The sequence below is a fragment of the Notolabrus celidotus genome, chromosome 17, assembly GCF_009762535.1.
Source record: "Notolabrus celidotus isolate fNotCel1 chromosome 17, fNotCel1.pri, whole genome shotgun sequence".
Taxonomy (NCBI): domain Eukaryota; kingdom Metazoa; phylum Chordata; class Actinopteri; order Labriformes; family Labridae; genus Notolabrus; species Notolabrus celidotus.
Window position 1 is genome coordinate 22,130,128 of NC_048288.1, and position 18,569 is coordinate 22,148,696.

General features: G+C 40.2%; 2 protein-coding genes across 2 annotated transcripts; one reads left to right on the plus strand and one right to left on the minus strand.

Annotated features, from left to right (window-relative positions):
• Positions 1-298: 298 nt before the first annotated feature.
• LOC117829339 (transmembrane protein 236-like) lies at positions 299-2,874 on the minus strand. Its single transcript, XM_034706969.1, has 4 exons — positions 2,603-2,874; positions 2,274-2,346; positions 1,460-1,583; positions 299-996 (listed from the first exon to the last, which is right to left on the minus strand). Exons 1-4 carry the CDS (start codon positions 2,872-2,874, stop codon positions 299-301), a joined length of 1,167 nt encoding a protein of 388 aa, XP_034562860.1.
• Positions 2,875-5,830: 2,956 nt separating this feature from the next.
• hacd1 (3-hydroxyacyl-CoA dehydratase 1) lies at positions 5,831-18,510 on the plus strand. The gene is made up of 7 exons (XM_034706307.1): positions 5,831-6,075; positions 10,744-10,861; positions 10,966-10,984; positions 11,094-11,182; positions 12,076-12,197; positions 15,113-15,291; positions 17,113-18,510. Exons 1-7 carry the CDS (start codon positions 5,957-5,959, stop codon positions 17,193-17,195), a joined length of 729 nt encoding a protein of 242 aa, XP_034562198.1. The 5' UTR covers positions 5,831-5,956; the 3' UTR covers positions 17,196-18,510.
• Positions 18,511-18,569: the final 59 nt, after the last annotated feature.

Below are 18,569 nucleotides of genomic sequence, written 5' to 3' on the forward strand. Positions count from 1 at the left end.
ACCTTTTGTTATTTGTTATTTTGCATTACTCTTTCAAAGTTTAAATGTAGCTTGGTAGTGTTAGTTTTTTGTAGTATTGTTTGTTTCACGTGGCTCTTTGGTTAAATTAAAAACATACACGAGTTAGCTTCACATGACAGATTCAAAACTTGGGTCCCACTATTACAACTTCATGAGTAACTAAGCTGAGTTCAAGCTAGTGCAACCACCTCCCAAATCTGAGTGTACTAGAGTTCCTAGCAGCGCCAACAAATTGTATCTAATACATATTTTATTGTCTTTACTGAAAGCATTTGTCTCAGAGGATCATCCTCTCTGTGTTGAAGACCCTCAGCTTCGTCATGAAGTTGAAATAAATAAAAGCGAGGAAGACCAATAGGTTCTTCATCATGTAGAGTATGGGTGTGACAAAGCCAAAGAAGGCAATGAGGCCAGCGCGTACAAAGAAGAAGGGTAAGTCCTGTACGGCTACTCCTAGTGAGGAAAGCAGGGGGCTGTGAGGCATGACCACCACACGCAGGCAGGACAGGTAGCTGAAGATGTAGATGGGGAACACCCAGCCTGAGTAGTAGACCAGGGGATCACCTGCCACCCTCACCATCTCCACTGTGTCCATCCAGAACATGAAGCTGTCCACAAAAACATCCGCTCGAGCATCACTGGCACACAGGAACCTCAATGGACCTGTGTAGGCGTATGGAGGTAAACGGTATGCAGTGGTGCTTGCTGACCGTGCGCTCAACCCAGCAATACTAAACGGTCTACCAGGATCAGCAGGTATCCCTGGGACTGCCCCGTTGGGTTCTGGTCGTGCATTTGCTCCGTTTTGGTTCCTGTCGTTGTGTGGTCCTGCTGCAGGTGGGATAGGAGTTGGCACAACTTGCCCGGGCACAGCTGGTCCTGGCACAACTGGAGTGATGGGTGTTACTGGTGTTACCTGCTCCACATGGGTGAGGACAGTGGAAGGGATTTCAGCATCTCTTTCCATGCCATTAGCTGAGAAGAGAAAGAGAGACTTTTTAAAACAGGAGCCAATCACGTTTGCTTGAGAAAGCAGATGGGTAGAGATGAAACTTGCCACCACAAGACTTTGTGATTTTAAAAATGCAACAATGAATCTGCTGTGGAGTGGCAGCAAAACTTCTGGCATCAGAAAGTATCCAAACACACTTTTTTCCAAGGAATATAACAGAAACACAGATACAGCAAAACCACGTCAATACCTCCCTTCTAGAGAAAAAAGCAGCTGAAATTTTGTCCATTCAGCAGTGTGTTACAAGAAGTGTTTAAGACATTTCCTGCTCATTTCCTCAGTTACACAATGTTTTTCAAGTGTTAACACAATGCAAAAGACTATGAAGCTGAATGTACGTCTTTGCTCTGTGTTGCCTCTTAGCTTCTAAAATGTAAGATCAGGATTGTGATCACTGTTAAAGTTAGAAGGAAATAATCTGCTCACCTCGGCCAGTCAGTCTGCAGTGACGTATCCTCTCCACAACGTCAATACAGATGAGAGAGAAGAGAACCAGTGATACAGGTAGCTCCGTGAATGTATCAATTTTTATGTTGTTATTTATCTGAACCTGGAAAAACAGACAAATAAACATAGTTCAAAATCAATGCAAGGTGCCCAACTCAAATCAATAAAGAACATATCTTTGGACCTCCACAATAATGGACGTTTCCTCCAGACACTTACATCTCAAATTCTGACCTTCTCAAGTACTGAGTCTGTGGGCCAGAACCCCTGCAGCTATGATATTTTCCTGAGTAAGGACTTCAAACCAACAGGACACAGAACAAAGACGACAAGCTGGTCATCTAAGCAGAATTTATGGCCCTTATGTAAAAGACACCAGATAAGCAAGGGCCAAAAGGTCAAAGACTTGGGCTCTTGAAAGGGCCTCATAAAACAGCAAATAAGACCTGGGCTGCAGCCAGTGAGGAAGTGGAAATGCGCCCCATGAACAGATGATTCGACAAGGGCAGCTTGGACAGGAAGAGGTTTCAAGCTGCTTATCAGTAGCTCCTTATCCAAAAGGTTCCCCTGAGAACCGAAAGGTTCCTCACAAATCATCACTTCTATTCATCTCACACATTTCACACTTATGTAATTTTATTCAACTGATGATAAATACAATCATCCAAACAAAAACAATCCTGGTACCATATCAGTAGGACACTTATGTGGCAATGTAACAGTTAATATTATAAACATGAATCAGTGGGATTAAACTAATTAAACAGAAAGCAAAAAAATCCACAACATGTACCTCAGAGCTGGCGATGAGAAAGGCAAAGCTGGGTAATGTGGACAGGATCACATATACGAGGGCTACAGGCCTCCTGATACAAAGACAAAGGACGGGAGAGACAAAAAAGTAAGGAAGGAAGACAAAAGCAGTTGCAGGACTTGCTAACTCAGGATATTCACCAGCCAAGTGCAGTTCAAACCAGATAAAGGTCTGCTCAGTCTCAAACTAACTGGTCAGGTGTCAGGTCAGTGCAGCAATGAGATCCCAAATGCTGACCACACAGAGGAAGACTTTCATTTCTGGCTCCTGATGCCTCTGATGTCAGGACAAACGAAGGAGAAACTCACCACTTCTTCCTCCCAATGAGAAACTTCTTCTTCATGAAGACCATGTACTTCAGGGGCACCCAGACCAGAAGGGCTGTGGAGGTGACATAGGCAATGGAGGAGGCCACAATTAACCAGTAGGCCGTACTGCCATCTCCGGAGGGCTGCGCTGAGGTTTTGACCTTTGCTACGATGACGGCAAACCTCTGCATGACGATGAAGAGTGGCACGCACAGGCCTGCAAACTGCAGCACCTCGCACAGGGCGAATTTCAGCGTCCTCCCCGTACCCATGCTAAAAGCAGCTGGGAAAAAAAAGACAAAGAAGGGAGGGAGACAGGGGCTGTTGTCGCTGTGAGGCGACCCCTGTCCCTCTGAGAGCTGGTCAGGCCTCAGACCAGTGCATTGTCTGCCCTCACTAGCATTTTCCACACACCACAGCCCTGGCTCCCTGGTTACTCAATTGCTTACACTGCACTAGGTATTGTATACCTTGGTGTGGCGGTGATGTGACTGTATCTGCACAGGATACAAACAAAGGTCATCTTACTCCGCACCTTGGAGGAAATATGTATTGCAGGCATCTGAAACACATCTAGCTGTACATTTGCAACAGCCCATAATACACTGGAACATTCTCCAAAATCACTAACGTATATGGACAGAACTTGTGTTCGGTAAAAGCCACATACAAGGGCTGGCTGTTGTTCACATGATGCCACAGAAGGCCTTGTCTTTTCACTGTTATACTACCATCTAGTGGACAAATGTGATTTTAAAAATACTATAAATAAATAACACACCACCTTAATCCAGTTGACCATCATAACACATTATTCCACAGGTTTTCAAACCCAGTGTCACCACTAAAATCCTCTTAGCCACAAAAAGTTGCAGATTAATATGTTTTTTTTATTTCCTGGGGACAATTTACTTGATTTACTTTACTTCTAGCTTGCTACTTCCATATATATTAACAGCAACGTAGGCCTTGTTTAGATGAGAACAGTCTCATTAAAAACAAAAACCTATTTTCATGAAGTAGATAAATCCTCACTGACAACATGGGGCACCAAATCCTGTTTTTTGCAGGTCCATAATTGAATAATAATAATTCCCTAGAAGGAACTGTGTAATAAGAACTAATACAAAGGAAAGTAGTAAAATGTTTTCTCACAGTTATTTAAATTTGATTCGCCTGTTTTGTCTAAATGGCAGTTGTTGATCTTCAGAGGAGAACAAATGCCCTCAGAAATAAAACATGTGATACCAAGCAAGCTCAAAGCCCCAAACAAACTCAATTATTATGATGAAAAATCTGAATAATACAATAAAAAATAAGTTTATTATAAAAGTTAACCCCCCCCCCCATAAATGTATGCCACATAAACTACTTAGAGTGAATGTTTTATTGTTAGTTCAGAAAAACAAGTTCACAACAGTTCAATCACTTTCACCCTGAATCCACCCTCCTGCTGAAACCAGGATTATCCTGATTTGGGATCAAAAATACCCAAATCCTGCTAAACAAGTTTCAAACAACACACACTGAAGTTTTAATGTGGATCAAAACCAAAACAAGATTATGCACCCTAATCTCGTTTCTACATTCCTTTTTTTCCCTTTTAGGCAACTATTTTTTAAGATTTGCGGAGGGATCAAATTCCTTTTGAACAAGCCTGGACAGTACAGATTTTAACCATTGACTGTATAAATAATGGACGTAGTATCCGTGACGTCACCCATCTGTTCCTGAGAGCTGTTTTGAAGCAAATCAACGGCGGCAGCCATATTGGTGATGCTGAACTCAACCAAGCATAGTGTGAGGTAGAGAGGCGGAGTTTGAGCCTCCTAACCAACAGCTATGTGTCCCGCCTGTCAGTCAAGTCAGTCATGTCCTTATTGAGGCAAAACTTGTAATCTTAAAAAAAATTCACCCCCCTAACGTGTGTGCCAATAGAGAATTAGCTACGTAGACCCAAGCTGTTTTTTGAACTAGGCTGTAAACATGTTCATTAATGCTGCAAAGATCGTCTTCTTTGAATGGGTGTGTATGTGGTTTCCTGTGTTTCTGCAGCCAGCCTCAAGTGGATTCTCGATGAACTGCAGTTTATAACACTTCCGTATGGGCTTCATATTTTGAGACCGGAGGTTGCTTCTTCGTTTTAACATGCATTGTCCCATTTGGGTCCTGCTTTTATTTTGATTTTATTTGGTTTTTACTTGTTTTTTTATGATTTCATGTTCTTTTAATAGTGATGATACTTGCACTGTCTGTATGGCTTTTTAATTGTTCTTTATTTTGCACATGTCCTTGAGGCATTGTTCAGCATTTTGTACCATAGTTTTTGAAAAGTGCTCTATACATAAAGATTATTATTTTGTCAGGAACCCACAATAACAACTATTTTTATAGTCTTGTGTTTCATTGTGTGCATGTAGTTTGTGGATGTATATTTTCATCTGATTTAGAAGAAACAGTGCCTGAAAACTGTAACCCACCCTTAAAACAAACCAAAACTTTTCTTTCTTTCTTTCTTTTATCAATGGAGCCGTTTTCTGACAGATTCTCCAATAAAATGCATTTACTTAAATCAAGTAAAGGGTTTGTCTTATATCAAGATTATCTGTCATCTACAAATAAAATCTCAGCTTGAAAAATGTATGAAATGTGACATAAACCTTGTTTCTTCTAATTTACAACTCAAAACAAGATCATTTCAAGATTGTTTGACTTAACAAGATATTTAAGATGTCTTAAAACAAGTCCATCTATCTTGCTTAAATGTTACTTGTTAAGTAAATGTATCTTAAATCATGTGGGATAAGACATTTAGACTAAAAATGAGACAATTTCACTCAGTAAGATTTTGAGTTTTTGCAGTGTAACATCCTTGTATATCATCCCAGCGCTATTGTACACAGCCAAAACTATTCTGTGCTTCTGTATACACTTTATTATTATTTTATTTTATTCCCATATATATCTTCTTTTAGTCCTTCTTTATATTAATATTTTGACTTTCTTATATACAGTGTGTAAGAGCATACTGTAATGACTGAATTTCCCCCCAGTATAAATAAAGTATTTCTGATTCTGATTAAAAAAATTAAATAAAATAGTAATCCAAGAACAGTGGGATAATATGCTTATAGCTTCTTTCCACGACAATAAAACTGGTTTTATGGAGCTGCTTTCTTAAAGCACTAACACTCCCTGACCCACCGGCAGGCCACGCACTTGTCGCAGCACTACTCCCGCGAGAGAGGGGGGACCGTGGGTGGTTTAGATGGATGGTTGACCCTGCTGCTTCCCCTCCCCACCAGCCCCAGCTGTCAGCTCCTTTCCTGACTTCCCCACCCTGCCCCCGGTACCATGGCGTCCAGCGAGGAGGACGGCACGGTTGAGGAGAAGGAAAACAACAACAAGAAGAGAACGAAAAGTGCCCTCGCGACCGCATGGCTCACTTTCTACAACATCGCCATGACCGCCGGGTACGTACGTAATTCCTATTAATACGAAAGAAGTGAGCCGCTCCCTAAAACACTGTACGCGCGTGTTGCTGTTTATAGGACTGTGCGTCTGTGCGTCAAAGTGCCTGTTCAGCTCGCTTTATTCAGCGGCTCACTGAAGTTAGGAGAAAAGTTGAGTGAAGAATAAAAGTGTGGAAACAAAGACAGACATGCAAGCGGGTTTCATATGAGTGATAGACAATGAATGAATGGCGTTAGGGGAAAGTGACAGGCTGGCGCTGCAGCCGTGTCCAAATAGGGCTGGCTGCACGGTGTCAGCGTCAAGGCCTACAGTGCCACCGACAGTCGCAGTGATAAGTATAGCCGGAGTGCGCTGACACTGGAGCTCAGGACACCGAAATGCTCAATGGGCAGATTTTTCAACAACATAACATTTGTGAATTGGAAAACCGAGCGCTTCTTTAAAACAGGGGTTCCCAAAGTGTGGGTCGGGACCCCCTGGGGGGTCACAAGACATAAATGAGGGGTCGTGAGATGTCTTCCAGAATGTTTTTTTTAAAGTTATCTAAAAATATTTATTGTTATTGTTATTTATTTTTGTGTATTTACCTTGATTTCTTATGTTTATCTTCCTTTTTGATTATTCCTTTATTACCATTATTATGTTTTTTATTTATTTATTTTTATTTATTTATTTTTTTCTTCTCTTTGTTGGTTTTGTATTACTTATATATAATTTGTTATTACCCGGCTTTCTTACTGATCTTCCGGTTGTGTAAGAAGCTCGATTCTGATTGGTCAAAACCCCTTGACAACCCCTTGACAGCGGTTATTAACATTCACTAACATGAGCAACACCAGAGTCAAACTGATCGCATGCCTTCATGTCAAAACAATCCACTGAAAGGAGTTCAGACACATTTAAGTATGGGATAATGTATGGTTAGCAGGTTGTTATGGGAAAAAGAATCCCGACAGGGTGAGACAAGACACCGACGCGAAGTGGAGGCCACTAACTTAAAATACAAACACGTCAAAAACATTGATTAAAATATAATTTATTGATTTAAAATGATTTATGTTTACAGTTTAAAAAAAATAATCCTAGTGATTCCACATCAGTTAGCGTTCCATGGTGATGGATTCTTATCTGCCTGTTAAAGGTGACAGAACTCTTTCTGTCTTTACTTCCTCTTCTGTCAGTCAGCTGAGTCAGCTCGTGTCTTGATTGGCTTTTGCTCCAGTACACGTGACATTACACACTGTGCATGCTCGGCTCCTCTCGGAGCATCCAGCACCATACAGGATTTCTAGTCGCAAATATTAAACATGCTCATTATTTAAGATCTCTCCTTCTGAGGCCTTCCGAGCGGCTATGAATAAAGTAACCTTGAACCTTGAAACATACATCATACAAGAAAGTTCTCTATTTTGATTGTTCTTCTTTCCTTTTCCAGAAAACTTCACAGTGTGGCTCATGTTGAACTTGTAATATGCTTTGGAGAGGTCAGACTTACAGTATATGTTGAGAACCATTGGACTTCATACTTTGTCCTTTTCCTCAAATTTTAGATTATTCTAGACTTCTGGATTATTGGGAATTTAATTTGAATACAAAAATTAAAAACGTGATGAGAGGAAAAGTTCTGTACTCAACTCTTTGTTACACGAGACACAAAAATATGACCAAAAAATACAATTTTAACATATTTTGTGATTTTAGTTGTGCCATGGATGATGAGGGAGTTTAAAAAGTATCATATTTACTCCTGAGTGTAGCAGAGTAGAAGTATAAAGTACTCCTTTGTGCCCATTAAAGCAAGAACTACTGGAATGTCAATACAACATGTCTTTGACTCCCTGTTAATGTAGCATGATATGTTAGGTTATGATCACACTACAGTATAATGATATCAAGTTTCTGCGAGAATATTATCCTTAATTTTTTTCTGTTTCCTCACCGCTGCACAAATATTAAGTTTCAATTCAGATTGTAGAGTTGTCACTTAGTTATGATTGGAATCAACGCTGTAGTCTTAAGTTATATCTTTTTAAACCCTCCCATTCTGTGTAAATCTATATGCTGTCTTTGTGCTGTGATCTATAATCTGGATTGAATATGTCATCAGGGGCTCAAAAGGGTCCTCTGCGTTATATTACAATTTTGTGATCTTTAAAGTCAGAACAATCAGTGATGAAAATAATTAATAGATTAATGGTATGATTATACGTTGGAGCCTGATATCCAATCCAGCCACTTACCCACTAAGTTGTTAATACCATTGATCCTGTTAGCAGCTCTGTGAGATCATCTGTCATGGCTGTAGTCTGTGGTAATGCGTCTCCTCCTGTTCTGTTTCAGATCTGAGTGTTGCTGTGTCAGGTTTAGGGAGGATAATGAGAAGAGATCTGTGACATAAAAGTTTGTTTACAGGAATTTAAAGTTCTGCACCTGGGTTGATTTCTGGTAGTGTTGTAGTTGTCAGGCAAGGCAAGGCAAGGCAGCTTTATTTGTATAGCGCATTTCATACACAAGGGCAACTCAATGTGCTTTACATTAAAACATTAGAAGCATTGGAGACATTCAGACAGGCATAAAAGAACACAATTAAAATGACAAATATGATAAAACAGAAAAGAAAAGGAAAATTAGAAATATATTAAAAATTACATTTTAAATTTTAATTTTAAAATTCAAAATTTTGTAAGTCACAACGTCTTTGTTTGTACTCATGCAAAATATCTAAAGAGAAGTCAGCCTCCCCTTGTGGAGTTGTCTCTTAATTCTTGATGTCTACATAAATATAAAGTAACCAGACATCCGATAACTATTATTCTGAGGCATTCATCTATTTCTGACATTGAGTCTTCATGTACAACTGTAGTTAATGATCAGTTAATGACAGAGAGGAGGAGTTGGTAAAAGTGAAAAAGGATAACATTTTGAGTTGTAAGTGGATGCAAAGTACTTATATGCAAATGTTAAACAGTAGCCATAATAATATACTTTTAAAATGTAGCATAGTTTCGTTTAAGTAGCACATAAGAGATTGAAATTACGAGCAGAAATTACCTCTACTATCACATTCATAATTAAAGCTTGTATAAGGGATTTTCAGTTGCATACGATGCAGGATGTCTCCTCTCTGCAGTGGGCTGTAGCTCACTTTCTCTAACACCTACCATGTAGAAGCACCACAGGTGCGAACTATAGTAATAATCAGTTCTGCTTCTGATGGTCTTGTTTGTTTTTTAAGCCTATAAAGAGGCATTCATATTGGATTTGAAAATGCGAGTATTGCACAAAAAGCTAGTTTCTCTACGTATTTTATCTCCTTACTAAAGCAGCTATTTACATATGTTTGGAAGTCTAGTCCAGGTTTTTTAATTGAAGATTTCTAGTAAGGTTGTATGTCCTGGTCTTATGGTTTTGTAGGTTAGTTTGTTGGTCATGTTTTATTTTGCAATGCACCACCACACCTGGAAACATTGTCTTTGCAGATTGTGCAGATAGCTGTAGAACGTGTTAGACTAGTAGAGGTGAAAGAGCTCCTAACAGGGGACTCTTCATTTTGTGGGACAGCCTTGATCCTTTCTATGTCGACACTTAAAAAATGGATGCCAGTCGCAATGCTGACACAAAGTTACGTTTGAACAAAATTGCACAGATCAGCCTGGTGTTAGCTCTGTTGTCAAATATACTGGAGTAAGCAGTTTGAGTCAGTATCTAACTGATATCTGATGATGGCATCAGATATTGATGCAACCCTAATTTCTATCAACAGCGGCTATGAGGTATCATGGAAAGTTTAAAGAAGTGTACTAAGAGAGCGCTGTCAAGATGCTGTAGATTTAAATTAACCTGCAATTACCAATTCAAACATTTGAACTGATTGTCAGTACTGAGATACATAGAAACTAAAAAGCAACTCTTGCACCATCCACCCATAGACTGTATAAAATATGGATGTAGGATCTGTGACGTCACCCATCTGTTTCTGAAGCGCTGTTTGAGGCCAATCAGCGGTGGCAGCCATATTGCTGCTGTTGAGCGATTGTGACGTAAAGAGGCGGGCTTTGAGTCTCCTAGCCAACAGCTACAGTGTTCCCGCAGTCAGCTGTGCCTCTCATTGGAAGACTCGTAATCTCAATATCTTCAAAATTGCCGCTTTAGAAAAAAAATCTACCCCCGTACAGTGTGTGCCGATCGAGAAATGAGCTATCCAGACTACACTCATCTTTTGTACCAGGCTGTAAACATGTTTATTTCTGCTCTAAAGATTGACTTTTTCCCATTCATGTGTATGTGGTTTGCGGTACTTCCAGAGCCAGCCTCAAGCGGATCCTCGATGAACTGCAGTTTTTAGCACTTCTGCATTGGACTCATATTTTCAGACCGCAGGTTGCCGCTTGCATCCACCCCATAAAGCCTGTTTCTCTACCTGCAGTTACTGTTAGCAGCTCCTATCATACATAATGCCATTACTACATCTTCAATATCCTTTTAACCTATATTTTATTGTATGCAATGGCTGTCATATTACTTGATTATAGACATTATATAACATAGTACATTATTCTAACATTATTTAACATTAGAAAACAGCACGGCTGTTAGATTAGAGTTATAGCATACTATGTTGTTATGATGATTATCATCACAATGTTTCCTGGTTTTATCATCTGCAGGTGGATGGTTTTGGCCATGGCGATGATGCGCTTCTACATCCAGAGAGGCACACACAAGGGTCTGTACAGAAGTATAGCAAGGACCCTCAAGTTTTTCCAGACCTTTGCATTAGTTGAGGTAAGAATTTGATAGCTTAAAAAAATGACCTGATTGAAAAAAGCTGGTCATAATCTGAGTATAGACAAGGGTAATTAACCTTGTTTATATTTCTTGTCTTACAGGTGGGACATTGTGCCATTGGTACGTAGGGATTTTTTGCACATAGCGTCTGATTTATGATAAAGTTCAAACAGTTTTGCACCTTGGCAGGTATTAACTGTTGTTTTTCTTTTCCCTTGCTCTGCTGCAGGAATCGTGAGGACTTCTGTGATTGTAACCGGGGTTCAAGTGTGTTCACGGATTTTCATGGTTTGGTTCATCACCAACAGCATCAGACCGGTAACTATCACAGCGAGACACAAACTCTGACACTGCTAAGGATTTGAATTTAGCTGTGAGTGTCAGAGAGAAATAGCAAGATCTTGTAAGACATTTTCTCAGACAGTTTTATCACAGAGATGGACTTAAACATTGATATATATCCTCATGTACAGCCTAGTTATATCAGTCTATGACCTAGGAAAGGGGTTCCCAAACTTTTCAGCTCATGACCCCAAAATCTATCTAGCCAGAGACTCATGACCCCGCTGTACCTCGAGGCGATTGTCTATTCTCACATACACTAACAGGCAAAACCAAAACTGAACAAATGTTTAAAAAATAATAAAGTTAGAAAGATAGATGCTCACGTTAATCTGGCATATTCACCTCAGGAGTCATGTGGCAGCAAAGAAAAGTAGAAAACAGTTATTTAAAATGTTACTATTTTATTATTTTAAAGATATATATTTTGGGGCAACAGCTGAAGAGAGACAAGAAATGTGGGGAGCAGAGAATGGGGGAGGACATGTAGTAAATGGTCGTGGCTGGAATCAAATTTGCGACCTCTGAGACGAGGGCTATAGCTTCTGTACATGGGGCGCGCTTAGAACGCTAGGCCAACGGCACCCCACTATTTTATTCTAATTTTGTTTATATTTCCAAAATAATGGGTGAAATATGCAATTCTTGGGATCTTGCAACCCTCCATCAGTGTCTTGTGACCCCCCAAAGGGATCCTAACCCCCACTTTTGGAACTACTGACCTAGGACATAATCAATCAAAAAGAGGCTTCTTTATTCATTTGGTTCACAGTTATGTTACACCAGTACCTTTCAGAGCAGCACTTTTCAAGTGTCACACATGTAAAGTCTTTCTCTGCATGTTGCTTTATCTTCCAACCTAAACAAAGATCCAGAATGAAGAGAGCGTAATCCTATTCCTGGTTGTGTGGACGATGACAGAGATTACCAGATATTCCTACTACACATTCAACCTGCTCCACCACCTGCCGTACTTCATCAAATGGGCCAGGTGGAGATGCCTTGCACTTGTCAGGGGGGGATGAGCTCGAATTGTCATTACCGTGTCGGACATTGTGTCTGAGCATGTTTGGTCTGACCCAGCGATTTCACCTCTGGCATGCTTCCCATCACAGACCGAGAGCGGCTTTACGTCAGGAAGTAGGGCCGCCGTGTGTATTTAGTATCGCCTGGCTCACACAAGAGAGGAGAAGCATGTGTGTGTTTATTGATTAGCACCTCATTAGCCAATCTCAGACGATGGCAGATGAAGTAACTGCTAACTTTGTGCCCTGACAATAACGATAATGCAGAACAAAAGGCTGCCGTTTAGGGTGCAATATGATAGTTTTCAACAAGGTTAGCCATCAAAAAGCTGCTTTTAAAAATCCAAAACTTAAAATTGAAGCCAGTCTTGTTTTTATCAGTGAAAAATGATGACAATCCACAGATTTCCCAGAGTACAAAGTAACATAACACCTGCCTTCTACTGTATGAAGCGTACTTGTGACGTGGCACTCCAGCCCTGCATGTCTGAGTGCTGAAATAGGAGTCGTTTGGAGGAACGTCAGCTGTACACATTGATAGCTATCCAACACACAGGCTTGGCATCTAACAGCCTTCAGAGCAGCTATACAGAACAGTCAGGTATATATGTTACATCAGCTCATTTACAGAGGGGAGACTCTGATCTGTGGCTGCCTCTTCTTTGCTGCACACAGAGGCCCACCAGAAGAATGTGAACTTTTCTTAAGTGCCTCATTTACTCTCACCTCAAGTACTCTTTTGTTTGGGTGTTGATTATCATGTATTGAATATCTCTCTTTCCCCTTCCCCCCACACTTCACGTCTTCCTTTGAGCATGGAGGAGACGCCAGGCCCCCTAGGAGAGGGGCTCATGTTCAGCTGCTCCTGTTTTTAAGACCATCTGTTTTGGTCATGGAATGTTTTCTCTCACATCCGCTGGGACGCTCCCCCGAGCCTTTGCCGTGGTCTCGACTAAATACAGGATCCCTGTAGCCCTGAGTCATGGCATGCATCGTACTAGAGAGACTGTGTGGTGTCACAAAAGGAGGCAGGCCATCTCATTTATGTGGAGTGACAGGGAGCTGGAGCGATGGGACCTAGAGGATGATGGTTTATGAAAAAAAATTTGGAGGTTATATTTTGATGTGGCGTTCCCAGATCTTAGAAACAAAATCAGATTCTTATTCATGTCAAAATAGATAGATGGTGAATGCATCTGCTGAGTCATCACTATCACTGTAGTAATTGGCTATTTAGTGAAGTGAAGGAGTTTTCAGAACCTTAATCTGCCTTGCATCTCATTAAATGCTTTTTTAGCATGGATTCCTTCCCAAGATGTAGTCAGACCTAAATATCAGGACCAGAGATCCTCCTTAATTGGGGTGTGAGCTCAACATCAAAAGCACAACAAACAGGATTTTAAGTATTAGTCAAAAGTTAACTTTTAAGAGTTAAAGAGTTTAACTGCTTGGACCTTTAACTCCTTTTTTTTTTCTTGGTCTTCTGTTGATTGAACAACATGGCGTTTCCTTGTTACTGAACACCTTCCTTTTCGTTTTTCTGGAGGCAATAATCTTCTATCATGGATCATTGGTTACTAGCTTGCATTAATTTCCTGAGTGACATTGTTGGGGAAAAAATGCACCATGTCATCTCTGTGAAGTCAACCATTGATTTCTGAAGTGGCGTTTTTAAGCTCTGTGGTGGCAGCAAGCGGCAACCTCCAGTCTCAAACTATGAAGCCCATGCAGAAGTGTTATAAACTGCAATTCATCGAGAATCAGCTTGAGGCTGGCTGCAGAAACACCGGAAACCACATAGACACCAATTACAAAAAGAAGATCTTTGCAGCATTAATAAACATGTTTACATCCTGGTTCAAAAAACGGCTTGGCTCTATGTAGCTAATCTCTCTATGGACACACACTGTACGGGGGGGGGGGGGGGGGATTTTTTTTCTAAAACGTTGATTCAGAAGATATTATGATTATGAGTTTTGGCCCAAATAAGGACATGACTGACTTGACTCCCGGTCGGGAACACATAGCTGTTGGCTAAGAGGCTCAAACTCCACCTCTTTACGTCACACTCTGCCTGGTTGAGTTCTGCATTTCCAATATGGCTCCAATTGGCTTCAAAACAGCGCTCAGGAACAGATGGCTGACGTCACGAATACTACGTCCATATTTTATACAGTCTATGGGTGGCAGTCACCACATTAGGAGTGCTGATTCTACCTAACTTTTGGCCAACCCAAAAACAGGCAAAGAGGTGAACCAAGGTGGGCTTTCAGCCTCCTGGAAAACCCCTACAATACACCTACCTGTCAGTTAACTTAGCCATGCCTCTAATTATGCAAATATATGTATAACATCTGAGCTGTTATATCATCTTAAAGGAAGGTTCTAAAAATATTCACCCCTGTACAGTGTGTACAAATACATAAATGAGCTATAAATACCAAAACTGATGTTTGAGCCAGGCTGTAAACATGCCCCACTTTACTATGGGACCTCATGGGATCTTCCTTGGGTTCTCTCTGTATCCAGCCTCAAGCAGACACTGGAGGAACTGTTTGGGGTCCAATTTTCAACACCAGAGGTTTCAGCTTGGTCTCAACATCAGAGCTTTCAAAGATACACTAAACACTAAAGATCTGGATATTTCCCCTTTTTCAACTTGACGTAAACAATCCCTGTATTTGTAAAAACTACGATTTTAGAAAGCATGCATTGTTGGTCTAACTCACCCTGCATTTGTGCGTGGATCATTTTAACTATGTTTGGTCATCCAAGCATGTGAGTGTTTAACATCTGCAGGAGAGTTTGTGCTGCAGCCTGCAGGTGAGTGGCTACATATCTGAGTGTTAAAAATGTAACTCCTTCCTGTTTCCTTTCCCAGATACAACCTCTTCATCGTCTTGTACCCGCTGGGAGTTGTCGGAGAACTGATGACCATTTACGCTGCTCTGCCGTTTGTACGCAGATCTGGAATGTACTCAATGAGGCTTCCTAACATATATAACGTGTCGTTCGATTACTACTACTGCCTCATCATCGTCATGTTATCCTACATCCCATGTAAGGAGGGTTTTTTATTCTTACCCTTACACTTATTGTTTCTTGGTAGGATGTTTAAGAGAATGTTCCATCTATTCATTTTCTACTATAGGTGATTTTAGACTAGTGTCTCTTAGACGGTTTGTCACAAAAACCTAAAGTGTAACTAAACCCCAAACCACTTTTTTTTTTTAGCTGAGAACATATTTATATAGGGATTTAGTTGTGTTGTTAATCAATGTGGGTCAATCAATTCCTCAAATTGTGTTGAAAATGTGTGTAGAGACTGACATCTGCAGGTCGAAACCTGACTACTGCAATGGAGTTTTTCTAATGGCTGGCTGAGTTCACGGTGACATCATTTAGTACTTGCGTCTGTCATCTGTCATCGTACCCTATATAACCTACCTCACCACATTCCACAAACTCCAGCCCTGTCCAAATTTATACATTGACGTTCCAATGGCATTTTTTAAAAACTCCTGGGTTGATGCTCTTCAGCTGAGACACGTGGGTTTAGTTACCCTTTAAAGGGTCTGAAAGAAAAAGCGATGTTTTGTAGCCAAGTGAATGTAAAATTGTGTTCCAATGAAGTGAAAGAATTGGCAACTTGTGTTGTTTTTCTTTCCAAAAGTTAGTATAGAAGATCAAATTTAGCCTCATCCCTGAATATTAAGTTTTATATTGAAAGAAATGGTTAGCCTAGCTTAGCAAAATGACTGAAAAATGTGATAGGGTCGACAAGCCTCATTGGTACAAACAAATAGCAGTAGAGGTAGTCATAGCCACTTTGACATTAGCAGTTCATTTGGCGAGAAAAGGAGGATTCAGAGTAGTAAGGGTTCGGCAAATGAAAAGTTATCCAAGCTCGACAAACTAAGATTCTTGCTGATTCATGTGCAGGCTTACAGTGTTTCATTACTAGGGTCTGCCATCTTCTCTGCAACAAAAGAAAAAATGTATCCAATGCACAAAAAAAATCATTGTATGAGAATCACCAACAAGCTAACGTGTTAACAAGCTAGGTTAGCTGCTTACTAGTGCCAACATATAAGTGAAGTAATACTAGGATTGGACACAAAATAGCTTCAGCACAGACTGATCAACCTATCACTGCAATTATCACCACAACCAACCCACACAACTGAGAGGGAGAGTTCAGTGATTGAGTTAGCTAACGTAACATTTAGCTAAAGCCTCTGCACCCTTTTATGTCTAACTTTTGGACTTGATCTATTTAGAATGATGAACCTTTAAAGAATATGACAAGCAGGCTTTGAATGTGTTTTATTCAGCTGATAAGTTGGGCATCATATAATGGGCCCGAATGGGAATTGACTCACTTTTGGAGCCAGCCTCTGGTGGTCATTCGTTGAACTGCATTCTTTTTTTTTGCACTTTAAGCTCAGGAAGTTGCTGCTTGGCCAAATTCTACAAAATCTAGCTACCTGTACCTTTAGATTTCAGTGTGTTGATATTTTTTGCACCTTTAAAGTTTTTTTTTTTCGAAACTCTTGCATATGGAATGTAAAAGATCAGAATATTTAAGATTTTCTGAGGCCTGGACATGACTTGAAACAGGGTGAATTTTAGTTGTGCTCACAAGTTTACATATCCCGGCAGAATTTGTGATTTTTTGGGCAACTTTTCAGAGAATATGAATAAGAGAAACACTTTTTTTTCACGGTATGTAAACTTATGAGCACAACTGTGTTAAAATAGAAAAGCCACATTAAGACAGTCACATGATTAGCATGTCATGGAGCTCGTAGGAATACTTACAGGTCAGTAACAATAAAAGTATCATATAGTTGAAGTGACTGTTTGCTTCTTGTTTCCCAGTGTTCCCTCAACTCTACTTCCACATGCTTCGGCAGAGGAGAAGGGTGCTTCACGGGGAAGTCATCGTGGAGAAGGATGACTAGAAAAGCCACCACCTCATGCCTTCATTTGAGCCAGCCTGCCTCCACATCACCCTAAACCCCCACTTCATCTCCTCCTCGTCTTTAGCACCATCAGCTGTTACATTCTTTATTGCACTGGACCGGAAAGCCATGCAGATGGGAACCTGTCAGGCGGGAGCTGTATCACTTGTTATAACATGGAAGAAAGGAATTTATCAGTACGGAGAGAAAAAAAAAAAAAGTATTGTTAGGATTGATTCCTATCTGGGCGGTAATATTGGAAGCATGTTTACAGTCCCAGTGTTTGCTGGAGTGTGAGACAGAAACTTGATATTGTGTCTCAGCTCAAAGAGATCCTGAGTCCTTTTTCAACCACTAACCTTAATGCACCTTGTTGCACTGAAAACACATAAACCACTGCACTTCACCCAGCTGTCTGAGGGAGAAAGAGGCAAATGAGAGGCTTCCAGGGAAATGTGAAACGTAATATCAGATGAGGATTGTAGGTTTTGTCACCTGAAGTGCGTCCACTTCATCCCCCAAATCCACACAATTGGCATCATCACAATTTTTTTTAAAGTGTATTCCACCACAGTGATTTTATACAGACACAGTGTGACTGTACAAAAAAAAACAAGGTTTCTCAAAGGCAAATATTCATAGTTCTATCATACCTCAATAAATCTACATTTAGACAATATGCTGCTTCTTTTGTGTATGTTTGTTTTACCTTACGTGTAAATGATGCAATGTGAAATGAGCGGCTAATAAATACATTTCTTAAAGATAATTTATTCATATACTGTGTTACTTAGAGCAAGCACAGCTCAAACTTAACATTTTGTCTGCTTTGCTCATCGGCTTTCTTTTGTGTTGTTTACTGCGTCAAGTGAATTTACCAACTTAAACAAAACCGAGTCAAAAAATAGTCGTTTTTTTTTCTAGAGGCAATTTTTGTAAGCACCCAGTCTCCATGCACTGTTGTGTTTGTTTTTCCACATAAAGACTCTCATCTTGTTAATAAAAGGTTGTTAGTTCCCCCTAATAAAGGTGCTATTGTGAGATCATTTCAATCTTCTGTGCAGCTGAAGTAGTTACTGTGATTGACCTAAAGTAGGAAAACAGGATGTGAAATGATTGAGAGAAAATGTGAAGTCAATGAACTGCGTATCCCATGGTTATCGGAGAAAATCAACCTCTTTGCTTTTAATCTGGGTTAGAGAAGAGAAAATCAAAGTTGATGTCAAATCACTGGAAAAGTCATTTTCAAGAAAAAAAATCAATAGAATGTGAAAATACCATTTTGTGCAAGTTCAATAAACTAAATTCTACAATTCTTGGGAGTGTCGTGATCACAGTGAGTCAACAATACCGACATGTCAGTCGTCTGATACT

Coding starts and splice junctions, on each gene's coding strand:
- hacd1 (XM_034706307.1), top strand. CDS start 5,957: ATGGCGTCCAGCGAGGAGGACGGCACGGTTGAGGAGAAGGAAAACAAC. Junction 11,183..12,075: donor TCACCAACAGCATCAGACCG/GTAACTATCACA, acceptor ACCTAAACAAAG/ATCCAGAATGAAGAGAGCGT. Junction 12,198..15,112: donor TACTTCATCAAATGGGCCAG/GTGGAGATGCCT, acceptor TTCCTTTCCCAG/ATACAACCTCTTCATCGTCT.
- LOC117829339 (XM_034706969.1), bottom strand. CDS start 2,874: ATGGGTACGGGGAGGACGCTGAAATTCGCCCTGTGCGAGGTGCTGCAG. Junction 2,347..2,602: donor CTCATTGGGAGGAAGAAGTG/GTGAGTTTCTCC, acceptor TCTTTGTATCAG/GAGGCCTGTAGCCCTCGTAT. Junction 1,584..2,273: donor TTCTCATCGCCAGCTCTGAG/GTACATGTTGTG, acceptor CTGTTTTTCCAG/GTTCAGATAAATAACAACAT.